This window comes from Coregonus lavaretus, assembly GCF_964263955.1.
Source record: "Coregonus lavaretus genome assembly, chromosome: 17".
Classification (NCBI taxonomy): Eukaryota; Metazoa; Chordata; class Actinopteri; order Salmoniformes; family Salmonidae; genus Coregonus; species Coregonus lavaretus.
The window spans coordinates 26,726,529-26,739,731 of record NC_140004.1 but is presented as its reverse complement, the minus strand read 5'-3'; the positions used below and the strand labels follow the sequence as shown (position 1 = coordinate 26,739,731).

The window sequence follows — 13,203 nt, the reverse complement described above, 5'->3', positions numbered from 1 at the left end:
AAAGCCACTGTATCAAATGGGTAACATTTAATTGTTGTGTACAAATAATCATATCAATCATGTCATCAGAGTCCCATGCATCATCAGAGCTCTCTCACTGAGACATGTCTGTCTTTCTCTCTCTCTCGCTCGCTCTCTCTCTCTCTCTCTGTCCCTCTTTTTCTCACACACCCACATGGGTTCCTTGTAACATCAATGCTCTGTCAAAGTCCCTCAGTGTGTTTGAGAGGATTTGCTTGTCAACGCTCTGCGCAGAATCACTGACAAAATAATTGGCTTCTGTCGATTTCTGGTCTGTCTGATTATTTATTCTCCTGTCACTCAGGTCCAGATTACGCAGTCAGTCCTACCCACATTGAGCGACAGAGCACCAATCAGGGCTGGGCTGGGGTTAGGGTGTGTGGTTGAGAGGTTAGTCATCCTCTGCCCCCCCGGCCTCCATAGTCTCCATAATACCCTCCATCACCTCTGCCTTCCGCTTCTTCTTAGGGACGTCTAAGAGAAAGAAAGAGAAAGGGAGATCAGAGAACAGATTACTAAAAACATCAATCAGAAATGTATTACTGCATCTGTACGCTGGGTGTTACCGTGGAAATGCTCTGCTGTTTTCCTGCGTAGCGTCTCCACAGTGTCTTCAGCGTCGGCCCACTCTAGAACCAGCCGCCGCCCATACAGATGGGTGCTGTGGCACAGTGCTGAGAACGCTTTCTACAGGGGACACAATAAATAACAACACCTCTCAACACTACTGTACAGCAACAATACCATTTTTAGAGGGGAAACAAGAAATACCACACACCATGCTCATTCACCCTCACTCACCTTTGCATCCTGCTTGGTGAGGAAGTCTACAAAGCCAAACCCGCGATGAGCCCCGGTGCCGGTACCGGACGCTTTCTTTGGCAGACGAACAGTCTTCAGCTCCCCAAACGTGCTGGAGGGGATATACATATCATCACCATCATCATCATCATAAGTGAGTGAGTAAAAATGTCATGTCTCAGTGAGAGAGCTCTGAGGATGTGTGTATGTATTACCAGAAGAGCTCTCGTATCTCCCTGACTGTGGCCTGGAAGGGGACATTGCGTACGAGGATCTTAGAGCTGGTCTGTTTCCCCTCTGCCTGCTTCTTACGAGACACTACTGCAGACCTATACAAAATAAACAAATACAAAGAATTACAAAATACTCCCGTATCTACAGTGAGGGAAAAAAGTATTTGATCCCCTGTTGATTTTGTACGTTTGCCCACTGACAAAAAAATGATCAGTCTATAATTTTTATGGTAGGTTTATTTGAACAGTGAGAGACAGAATAACAACAAAAATATCCAGAATAACACATGTCAAACATTTTATAAATTGATTTGCATTTTAAATGAGGGAAATAAGTATTTGACCCCCTCGCAATCAGAAAGATTTCTGGCTCCCATGTGTCTTTTATACAGGTAACGAGCTGAGATTAGGAGCACACTCTTAACGGGAGTGCTCCTAATCTCAGCTTGTTACCTGTATAAAAGACCTGTCCACAGAAGCAATCAATCAGATTCCAAACTCTCCACCATGGCCAAGACCAAAGAGCTCTCCAAGGATGTCAGGGACAAGATTGTAGACCTACACAAGGCTGGAATGGGCTACAAGACCATCGCCAAGCAGCTTGGTGAGAAGGTGACAACAGTTGGTGTGATTATTCGCAAATGGAAGAAACACAAAAAACTTGTCAATCTCCCTCGGCCTGGGGCTCCATGCAAGATCTCACCTCGTGGAGTTGCAATGATCATGAGAACGGTGAGGAATCAGCCCAGAACTACACAGGAAGATATAGCCTCCAACACTCTACAAAATAGCCTCCAACACTCTACTCAGCAAATTGGATGTAGTCTATCACAGTGCCATCCGTTTGTCTCCAAAGCCCCATACACTACCCACCACTGTGACCTGTACGCTCTTGTTGGCTGGTCCTCACTACATGTTCGTCGTCAAACCCACTGGCTCCAGGCCATCTATAAATCACTGCTAGGCAAATCCCCACCTTATCTTAGCTCATTGGTCACCATAGCAGCACCCACCCGTAGTCTGCGCTCCAGCAGGTATCTCTCACTGGTCATTCCCAAAGCCAACACCTCCTTTGGCTGCCATTCCTTCCAGTTCTCTGCTGCCAATGACTGGAACGAATTGCAAAAATCTCTGAAGCTGGAGATCTCCCTCACTAACTTTAAGCATCAGTTGTCAGAGCACCTTACCGATCACTGCACCTGTACACAGCCCATCTGAAATTAGCCCACCCAACTACCTCATCCCTATATTGTTATTTATTTTGCTCTTTTGCACCCCAGTATCTCTATTTGCACATAATCTCTTGCACATCTAGCATTCCAGTGTTAATACTAATTGTAATTATTTTGCACTATAGCCTATTTATTGCCTTACCTCCATAACTTGCTACATTTGCACACACTGTATATATATTTTCTGTTGTATTTTTAGACTTTTTTTTTACCCCATATGTAACTCTGTGTTGTTGTTTTTATCGCACTGCTTTGCTTTATCTTGGCCAGGTCGCAGTTGTAAATGAGAACTTGTTCTCAACTGGCTTACCTGGTTAAATAAAGGTTAAATAAAATAAAAATAAAAAAAGGATCTTGTCAATGATCTCAAGGCAGCTGGGACAATAGTCACCAAGAAAACAATTGGTAACACACTATGCCGTGAAGGACTGAAATCCTGCAGCGCCCGCAAGGCCCCCCTGCTCAAGAAAGCACATATACATGCCCGTCTGAAGTTTGCCAATGAACATCTGAATGATTCAGAGGAGAACTGGGTGAAAGTGTTGTGGTCAGATGAGACCAAAATCGAGCTCTTTGGCATCAACTCAACTCGCCGTGTTTGGAGGAGGAGGAATGCTGCCTATGACCCCAAGAACACCATCCCCACCGTCAAACATGGAGGTGGAAACATTATGCTTTGGGGGTGTTTTTCTGATAAGGGGACAGGACAACTTCACTGCATCAAAGGGACGATGGACGGGGCCATGTACCGTCAAATCTTGGGTGAGAACCTCCTTCCCTCAGCCAGGGCATTGAAAATGGGTCGTGGATGGGTATTCCAGCATGACAATGAGCCAAAACACACGGCCAAGGCAACAAAGGAGTGGCTCAAGAAGAAGCACATTAAGGTCCTGCAGTGGCCTAGCCAGTTTCCAGACCTTAATCCCATAGAAAATCTGTGGAGGGAGCTGAAGGTTCGAGTTGCCAAACGTCAGCCTCGAAACCTTAATGACTTGGAGAAGATCTGCAAAGAGGAGTGGAACAAAATCCCTCCTGAGATGTGTGCAAACCCTGTGGCCAACTACAAGAAACGTCTGACATCTGATTGCCAACAAGGATTTTGCCACCAAGTACTAAGTCATGTTTTGCAGAGGGGTCAAATACTTATTTCCCTCATTAAAATGCAAATCAATTTATAACATTTTTGACATGTGTTTTTCTGGATATTTTTTTTGTTATTCTGTCTCTCACTGTTAAAATAAACCTACCATTAAAACTATAGACTGATCACGTCTTGGGCAAACGTACAAAATCAGCAGGGGATCAAATACTTTTTTCCCTCAATGTATAAGGATATATGCTGCATTGCGTCATCATAAGTGGCTTTATACAGTGCATTCGGAAAGTATTCAGACCCCTTCCATTTTTCCACATTGTTACATTACAGCCTTATTCTAAAATTGATTAAATAAATAAAAAAATTGAATCAATCTACACACAATACCCCATAATGACAAAGTGAAAACAGGTTTAGACATTTTTGCAAATGTATTAAATTAAAAACAGAAATACCTTATTTACATAAGTATTCAGACCCTTTGCTATGAGACTCGAAATTGAGCTCAGGTGATTTGGAAAGGCACACACCTGTCTATATAAGGTCCCACAGTTGACAGTGCATGTCTGAGCAAAAACCAAGCCATGAGTTCGAAGGAATTGTCCGTAGAGCTCCGAGACAGGATTGTGTCGAGGCACAGATCTGGGGAAGTGTACCAAAACTTTTCTGTAGCATAAAAGGTCCACAAGAACACAGTGGCCTCCATCATTCTTAAATGGAAGAAGTTTGGAACCACCAAGACTTTTCCTAGAGCTGGCCGCCCGGCCAAACTGAGCTATTGGGGGAGAAGGGCCTTGGTCAGGGAGGTGACCAAGAACCCAATGATCACTCTGACAGAGCTCCAGAGTTCCTCTATGGAGATGGGAGAACCTTCCAGAAGGACAACCATCTCTGCAGCACCGCCAATCAGGCCTTTACGATAGAGTGGCCAGACGGAAGCCACTCCTCAGTAAAACGCATATGACAGCCCGCTTGGAGTTTGCCAAAAGGCACCTAAAGGACTAAGACCATGAGAAACAAGATTCTCTGGTCTGATGAAACCAAGATTGAATTCTTTGGCCTGAATGCCAAGCGTCTGGTCTGGAGGAAACCTGGCACCATCCCTACGGTGAAGCATGGTAGCAGCATCATGCTGTGGGGATGTTTTTCAGCAGAAGGGACTGGGAGACTAGTAAGGATCAAGGGAAAGATTAACAGAGCAAAGTACAGAGAGATCCTTGATGAAAAGCTGCTCCAGAGCGCTCAGGACCTTAGACTGGGGCGAAGGTTCACCTTCTAACAGGACAACGACCCTAAGCACACAGCCAAGACAACGCAGGAGTGGCTTCGGGACAAGTCTCTGAATGTCCTTGAGTGGCCCAGCCAGAGGCCGATCAAACATCTCTGGAGAGACCTGAAAATAGCTGTGCGGCAACGCTCCTCATTCAACCTGACAGAGCTTGAGCGGATCTGCTGAGAAGAATGGGAGAAACTCCCCAAATACCGGTGTGCCAAGCTTGTAGCGTCATACCCAAGAAGACTTGAAGCTGTAATCGCTGCCAAAGGTACTTCAACAAAGTACTGAGTAAAGAGTCTGAATACTTATGTAAATGTAAAATGTCTGTTATTTATTTTTAATACATTTGCAAACATTTCTAACAACCTGTTTTTGCTTTGTCATTATGGGGTATTTTGTGTAGATTGATTAGGGGAATTTTTTTTTCATCCATTTTAGAATAAGTCTGTAACGTAACCAAATGTGGAAAAAGTCAAGGGGTCCGAATACTTTCCGAATGCACTGTAATTACTCCTATTACTATTACCGTAGTTTGTTGTTAATTAACGTAACCGTGGTTAGTATGATGAGTGACTCACTTGGTGGCTCTCTCAGACACTTTCAACTCCAATTGGTGGTCATCCACGCTGCAGTGCTGAGAGAAAGAGAAGAGAGATGGGGGGATGAGAGAGATTGAGATAGAGGTGTGTGGTCAGTATCTATAGGTGTTGGGGTTAAAGGTTAAGGATCAGGGCTAGGGTCAGTACCTGAAGCTGCCTTATGGCCTTCTCTGCTGCCTTCTGGGTCTGATAGGTGACAAAGCCATACCCCATGGACAACAGCCGACCTACAGGGACAAAACAGCACAGACATCACTGAAACTCACAAATGTTCAGTATGAGTCTAAGAGCCAATTTATGCTTGATCCGAAAATGTGGTCGGAGACTCTGTATGGAGGGTGTGACGCAATTCCAAATTGAGCTCCATTCCCCATTGCTGTGCGCCTCCCAAATGTATGTAACAATGCGGAGGGCTCCGTATAGCTCCGCACTGACATGATTGGTTGATGGTAGGTGGGGGCGGGAGGTCCTGTATAAACACAAACTCACGTCCTTGACAACTTCCTTCACAACAGCTCTGTGCTGCTCCGCAAAGTGCAAGAAGTATGAATGCCCTGACTTCTACAGAGGTTGTATAACCGTAAATGCTGCACGGCCAATGCAGACGTGGGATTGACCATGCAGCGCCTTTAAAGGTTCAGTCTAAATGTAATGTTCAGTACCAATCTTATCTTTTTTCTTGGAGATGGTGCAGGTCTTCAATGTGCCACATTTGGAGAAGGTCTGTAGAAAGACACAAACCAAAAACATGAGACATTCACCAAAACTTCAGACCTAACTGCATCCTAACTATAACTCACTCATCCTCTATTCCTCATCATCTAACTCACATTCCATAAATCTAACGCTAACCCCACCTCACGCAATGTCTCCTCTGTTGTAGTGAAGTTGAGGTTCTTGATGAAGAGAGTGGATCCCGGTGCTTCTTCCTCCTCCTCCTCCTCCTCCTCCTCTTCCTCCTGTGCTGAGGTTTTGGTGGTGGGCTCCGGATCTGGTGTAAGTGTCTTGCTGGGCATGGCAGCTGAGAATACTCCCGTAGGGGCCCACTCCAAATATAGGGGGACATGCTGGAACTAGAGAGTGAAGCAGGCAGAGGGAGAGAGAGGCAGTATATGTTACAGTATACTCCCCTGAACGGGACCATGGTCTTCCTCAGACAGCGGAATGGAACGGGACCATGGTCTTCCTCAGACAGCGGAATGGAACGGGACCATGGTCTTCCTCAGACAGCGTTCCATTTTTACATAAGAGGCCACATTTGCATGGAACACACATATACATACACACACCTTGCTGTATGCCAGTCTAGTGAAGGCTCGTTTGGCCTCAGTGGGCTCCAGGTATTCTATGATGGCAGTCAAGCCCGCAGGCGGCAGCAGCACTCTACCCAGGGTGCCGTGCGGCGAGAACAGTTCCTCCAGGTCCTCCACCGTCACTCCCGCTGGAAGATTCTTCACCAGGAACACACACATGCTACGAGGCCCCGCCGCCTAAACACAAACAGAATCCAAAATTAGAAAAACTTTAAATAATGTTCTGTTCTTTATGCACTGTTAGCACAACATAGACAGTGTTTTACAACATACCTGACTGAAGGAGTCCAGACAAACGTGGCTGTCCAACAGGAACTGCCGAGTCTCCTGGACAATCTGAGTCTCTCCTAAAGCCATCCTCACTGCTACACTCCCCTTAGACTCCTGAGAGAGAATCATATCATTAAAGAGGATGGGGGTAGAGGGTGGGGGAAAGGTGTATTCGGTGGTAAGGGGAGACAGGGGTAAAGGGGACGAGGAGACGGGAGAGTAGAACTCACATGGTCCAGGACTTGGCTCTTGGTGGTGTTGTATTTTTCAGCGATAGCATCTGCAACAGCACTTGTGCCCAGAAACAGGGTGTTCCAGTTATGGGAGCTGTAGAGGGACAAACATCACAATGTGAACAAACACAAAAAGGCAATAACATTACTGGACAATTCCAGTACTGGATTGTAAACATAAACTTTGACAACTAGAGAGATATTTTAAACTAAGGAGAGATGTCTTTAGACTGTAACTGACCTGGTACTAGCGGCTTTGTTCTTGGCATCTTTCTGCCGTTTGTAGGAGGAGGAGCCTGGCCCAGAGTGGGCGGAGTCAGCTTTCTCCTTCTTCAGAGTGGATGGAAGCAAGTGCAGCATCCTGCCCTGAGAGAGAAAGAAAGAGATGGGGGTATAGAGAGAGAGAGAAGATGAGAGGTTAGATGTTACGGTTTAGAGGTTAGAAACACACTATAGGTAAGGGTGTGAGATTAGTACCTGGAATATGTGTCCATCTAGCTGAGCCAGTGCTGTCACTGCATTCTCAGGGATCATGTAAGAGACGAAGGCAAATCCTTTAGGCTTCTTGGTCAGATTGTCGATGGGGAAAACCACTTCAGCCAGAGGACCTGTAACAAACAGGCTCAGGGGTCAGGTGTGTGTGTGAACTCCTGTTCAGTGCAGGTATACAGTGGCTTGCGAAAGTATTCACCCCCCTTGGAATTTTTCCTATTTTGTTGCCTTACAACCTGGAATTAAAATGGATTTTTTGGGGATTTGTATCATTTGATTTACACAACATGCCTACCACTTTGAAGATGCAAAATAATTACAGCTGCAAGTATCTTGGGGTATGTCTCTGTAAGCTTGGCACATCTAGCCACTGGGATTTCTGCCCATTCTTCAAGGCAAAACTGCTCCAGCTCCTTCAAGTTGGATGGGTTCCGCTGGTGTACAGCAATCTTTAAGTCATACCACAGATTCTCAATTGGATTGATGTCTGGGTTTTGACTAGGCCATTCCAAGACATTTAAATGTTCCCCTTAAACCACTCAAGTGTTGCTTTAGCAGTATGCTTAGGGTCATTGTCCTGCTGGAAGGTGAACCTCCGTCCCAGTCTCAAATCTCTGGAAGATTGAAACAGGTTGCTTGCTTATTTTTTTCTTTAAGCAATGGCTTTTTTCTGGCCACTCTTCCGTAAAGCCCAGCTCTGTGGAGTGTACGGCTTAAAGTGGTCCTATGGACAGATACTCCAATCTCCGCTGTGGAGCTTTCCAGCTCCTTCAGGGTTATCTTTGGTGTCTTTGTTGCCTCTCTGATTAATGCCCTCATTGCCTGGTCCATGAGTTTTGGTGGGCGGCCCTCTCTTGGCAAGTTTGTTGTGGTGCCATATTCTTTCAATTTTTTTATAATGCATTTAATGGTGCTCTGTGGGATGTTCAAAGTTTCGGATATTTTTTTATAACCCAACCCTGATCTGTACTTCTCCACAACTTTGTCCCTGACCTGTTTGGAGAGCTCCTTTGTCTTAATGGTGCCGCTTGCTTGGTGGTGCCCCTTGCTTAGTGGTGTCCCTTGCTTAGTGGTGTTGCAGACTCTGGGGCCTTTCAGAACAGGTGTCTATATACTGAGATCATGTGACACTTAGATTGCACACAGGTGGACTTTATTTAACTAATTATGTAACTTCTGAAGGTAATTGGTTGCACCAGATCTTATTTAGGGGCTTCATAGCAAAGGGGGTGAATACATATGCACGCACCACTTTTCCGTTACTTTGTAGAATATTTTGAAACAAGTAATTTTTTTCATTTCACTTCACCAATTTGGACTATTTTGTGTATGTCCATTACAAGAAATCCAAATAAAAATCAATTTAAATTACAGGTTGTAATGCAACAAAATAGGAAAAACACCAAGGGGGATGAATACTTTTGCAAGGCACTGTACAGTGTGTGTGTGTGTGTGTGTGCGCGCACCGTGCTTGGTGAATAGGTCTTGGAGCTCCTCTTCTGTACAAGTGTAGGGCAGGTTCCTTATGAAGAGTCTTCCTGACTCTGCTACATCTTCCTCCTCCTCATCATCCTTCAGCTCCCTGGTGAAGCTCCTCTCGCTCCCTTTGTCCCGCCTCTCCGCACGCCCCTCACCCCTCACACTCGTCCGAAAAACCTCGATATATCGCCCCCCTTAGGACAAACACACACAATACATGTCTTTATATTCTCAGTGAGGACACCAACATCCACACACACACACCAGGTCTGATTCTCACCCATGTAATCTTTGTTCTTCTTCAGAGCCTTTTCCACCTCCTCTTCTGACCGCAGGTCCACATATATATACCCGGTTTTGTTGCCAGTGGCGTTCTTGATGATTCGAATGGCTGCAGGCTTCAGAGGAGTCATGAACTCTCGCACTTGTTGCTGTTGATGTCACAGATAAACAACCCAAGAAGTCATACATAAACAAACAAACAACTGCACCATATAGGAGGACACATCTCCCTTTTCCCACTCTTATGAACTCATCACACCCCCATGCCATGCCCAAACACCCACATACTTACCTCTTTGACATTGAAGGGACATCCTCTCAGTTTCACTGTGAACTCAGTGGTCGGCTCAGTCTGTGGAACACAGAGAGATAGACACACACACATTACCAAAGGGAATAAGGCAATGAATCAGTGAGTCAGAATGCTACACCATTATGCTGTTTTAACTGCTATCCTCCATCAGTTCGATGAAGGTTGGATTTTAGGTAAAATATACAGTCCCAAGGTTTGTGGGTCAGTGGTGCCCGTAAAAATAGTAGGGGTTGAAGGTTAGGAGTCCGCCCTACCTCCTGCTGTTTGCCAGGTTTGCCCTGGCTTTTTTCCAGTGAAGAGGCTGGTGCTGTGGCCCTCTGGATACAGTCTCTGTCCCCACTCTCATAGGCACCATCTGTCTGCTGCACAGGGGCAGGCTCGTCTTCCGCATCTTCATCCTCTTCTTCCTCATTGTAATCGTTCTCCTCCACAGCAGCACCCCCTGTCTGTGCCACTTTGGAGCGCAGGTACTCCATATCAGACAGGCCAGACTTCAGAGCCTGCTTATCAGCACCTGACAGTGAAAATACACCGTTTACACACACAGATCCTTACTAGCATCTGTCAGACAAAGGGACTGTGTAGGCATGTGTACCTACCCTGGTCTTCCTCCTCTTTCTCCTCCTCCTCCTCCTCCTCCTCATCTGACTCATCAGAGTCAAAGTTAAGGTAATCATCGGAAGCAGGCTTCTTCTTCTCATTCTTCTCTCGAGTCCTCCCCTGGCCGGTCTCAGGGGCTGCTGATTGGGGCAGAGCATCGTTGGCCCAGGTAGGTGCCTGGTTGCGGTTCTGATGCACCGACACAAACTCCTGGAAACCCTCGTCATCCTCCAGCTGACACACACACACAAGATAAAACAGAAACAAGATTAAACAGAGCACCGGAATGTCAAGGAAGACAATAATTGTCAACACTTCAGGCATTTGAGATATCTTACACTCCAGCGTCTGCTAAATGACTCAAATGTAAATGTAATCCATAGAGTACTTCCTCTGCCAGGCAGACATGGACTTACTTTGCCTAGAATACTGGGGGATTCCTTTTTCTTCTTCTCCTGGTGTAAAAAAAACACACGATAAGAGAAAAATAAATGAAGAATAGATTATATGATCTCTCACAACAATTCAGCACAAAATATGTCATAGTATACCTTGTTATTATGGTACATCAACACCCAATATAATAACACCCCAATGTTACCCAGGACCCTGTGTGTACACATGACTAGAAGATGAAGGGAACATCCCATGGTGTGAAGCATTCAAAAACATTGAACACTTGACTGCAGCCCTATCCTTATACTGTACCTTTTTATTCTCCCTGGGTGCTGTGGCTGTGGCTGGGCCACGGGAATGTTTACTCCAGGCTCTGGCCTTCGTGGGGTCCCCAAACGACTTGCACATCTCCACCTGGGCAAAAGCACAACACACACTATCAGAGAGGACCATGGCATTATCTGTCAACCAGGCTAGCAAATTTGACATACAATCTGTGATTGGCTAGCTGTCCATCTCACCACTACTCAGGAGTCTGAATGGCTAACTGTCTCACCGTTACTCTGGACGTGTCCACAAAGCTTTTATTGAAATGCTTCAGCGCCTTGTCCGCATCCTCCTCAGTCTTGAAGCCCACAAATCCAAACTTGCGGAACTTGCCCTCCTTGGTGAACTTCAGGCCGCAGTCTGTCAGGGTTCCGAAGGCGGCAAACATCCCCTTGAACCGCTCCTCCTTCATCTGCAGGCAAAGCTCGTCATTAGTAACCTAAACTCAGTTTAACAAACCCTGAATAACAAATCAAGCCAGACCTAGCCACTACTCCATGGGCACTTATGGAGAGAACATCTGAGAGGATTGATAACTCCACTTGGCCTATCAGAGGGCAAGATGGAGCTACCGCCTTAGACATAGTTACATATATTATTATATCCTTTCAGATACACAAGTGCTTAAGAGGGTTGGGGCTAGTAGTTCATTTGGAACCAAGGGTAAATGTAAACTCGGTCATTAACTAAACTTAGGTTTAGTCAATTCAGTCACACATTAGCCCCTGTAATTCATGTACGAAATAGTATATACAATTATTTGCTGTGTAGTTTTAGCCCTGAACGTTTAGCTCAGAGGCTTAGCTCTGTAGCTACACTCCATCTGAACCAGTAAATTAAATTCAAAGTCCAATTAACCACCTCTGCAAACGTTATAATGTCAAAATACGTTCGGTAGTCAACAAAATATTGACTTCCGCATATCAATTATCGCCATTACGCACGGTGTACTTCCAAAAAAGGTATAAATAAAAGTATTGTTTTTGACCAAGTGCGCAAATCACTCATTACTGCCACGCACAGGTCGGCTGATCCAGCAGCAGTACAGTAACCCGAAATAACGTTGATATTTAAATTATACCTTTTTTGGAAGTACATACCTTGTGTAACGTCAGTAATGACGGGAGTTGCTATGCGAAGTACCGAACGTATTTTAACATTATAAAGTTTGCAGAGCTGGTTATTGGGACTTTGAATTGCAGGAGCGTCAGGTAGCTTAGTGGTTAAGAGCGTTATGCCAGTAACCGAAAGGTCGCTGGTTCTAATCCCCGAGGCGACTAGGTGAAAAATCTGTCACCTGTAAATCGCTCTGGATAAGAGCGTCTGCTAAATGACTAAAATGTAAGGATCCTGGGTGTCAGAATAACGTTGGATCTCGTCATATTCGTCTCCTCAAGCCCAGATACTGGTTCACAATCCATTCAACAACACATTCTAACATAACTTACCCCGTTTGGAAGGTTTTTGACGATTAATCTCGACATTTTTGTAAACCTATATCCCGTCTAAACACTGAAATAAATGGAAATATAGATGTCAACAATAAACACGCGTGGACGTCTGTCTAGGTCGCCATTGCTAACCTGGAAACATTTTGCAGAACCATATGGAATCACTTCCGGGTCAATTAAAAAAAGAACCTTCAGTCTTCAAAATAAAAGTCCTTACCAAAAGATGTGTGCTGTGCATTGGCATTAATAGTTTGAATTCACATCATTGGCTGTCCGTGGGCAACAGTAGCTACATTACGTATTTTTCATAAACATATTATAACAAAATACATAATTTATTTGAACCCTGTACCCTCAGATTAAAAATCTGAAGCTCTACCGAAAGGGGGCGCCAGCGCCATCTGGGCGCGCGTGAAAAATGTGGCCGCGTAGAAAGGATATTTTCTGTTTGACCGAGAACAATGACAGGGTTGCCATGTCGGTAAAATTCGACCATTGGGCTACTTTGAAAACGTATAGGTCACGGGTTGAGTGAATGATTGGTGGGGAGGGCCGGAGGGGATTGTCATTATGGAAACACTGATTTCCAACCGTTTTTCCATAAAACGTTAACGCGCTAGAACGTATGTTCATCAACAAATAATGTCGACAAAGCACTGGAAAACGACATTAGGCGCACTAGAGTGTATTATATAAATTCACTCTGAGGCTGTTTAAACTTAATGCTAATGTCGACTTTGCTGACGGAAAACTGTATCATTCGAAGGGTTTTACGCATGCTCAGTTTTT

At 45.0% G+C, this 13,203-nt stretch overlaps 1 protein-coding gene across 1 annotated transcript; it reads right to left on the bottom strand.

The window, feature by feature from the left end:
- Positions 1 to 12: 12 nt before the first annotated feature.
- Positions 13 to 12,564, bottom strand: rbm19 (RNA binding motif protein 19). The gene is made up of 22 exons (XM_084180481.1): positions 12,412 to 12,564; positions 11,193 to 11,375; positions 10,949 to 11,050; positions 10,657 to 10,695; positions 10,240 to 10,474; positions 9,895 to 10,154; positions 9,620 to 9,679; positions 9,326 to 9,476; positions 9,033 to 9,239; positions 7,552 to 7,682; positions 7,316 to 7,440; positions 7,072 to 7,168; positions 6,845 to 6,955; positions 6,548 to 6,748; positions 6,116 to 6,331; positions 5,921 to 5,981; positions 5,406 to 5,485; positions 5,238 to 5,293; positions 1,038 to 1,151; positions 823 to 934; positions 588 to 708; positions 13 to 495 (listed from the first exon to the last, which is right to left on the bottom strand). The coding sequence occupies exons 1-22, from the start codon at positions 12,445 to 12,447 to the stop codon at positions 413 to 415; spliced, it is 2,781 nt and encodes a 926-aa protein (XP_084036607.1). The 5' UTR covers positions 12,448 to 12,564; the 3' UTR covers positions 13 to 412.
- Positions 12,565 to 13,203: the final 639 nt, after the last annotated feature.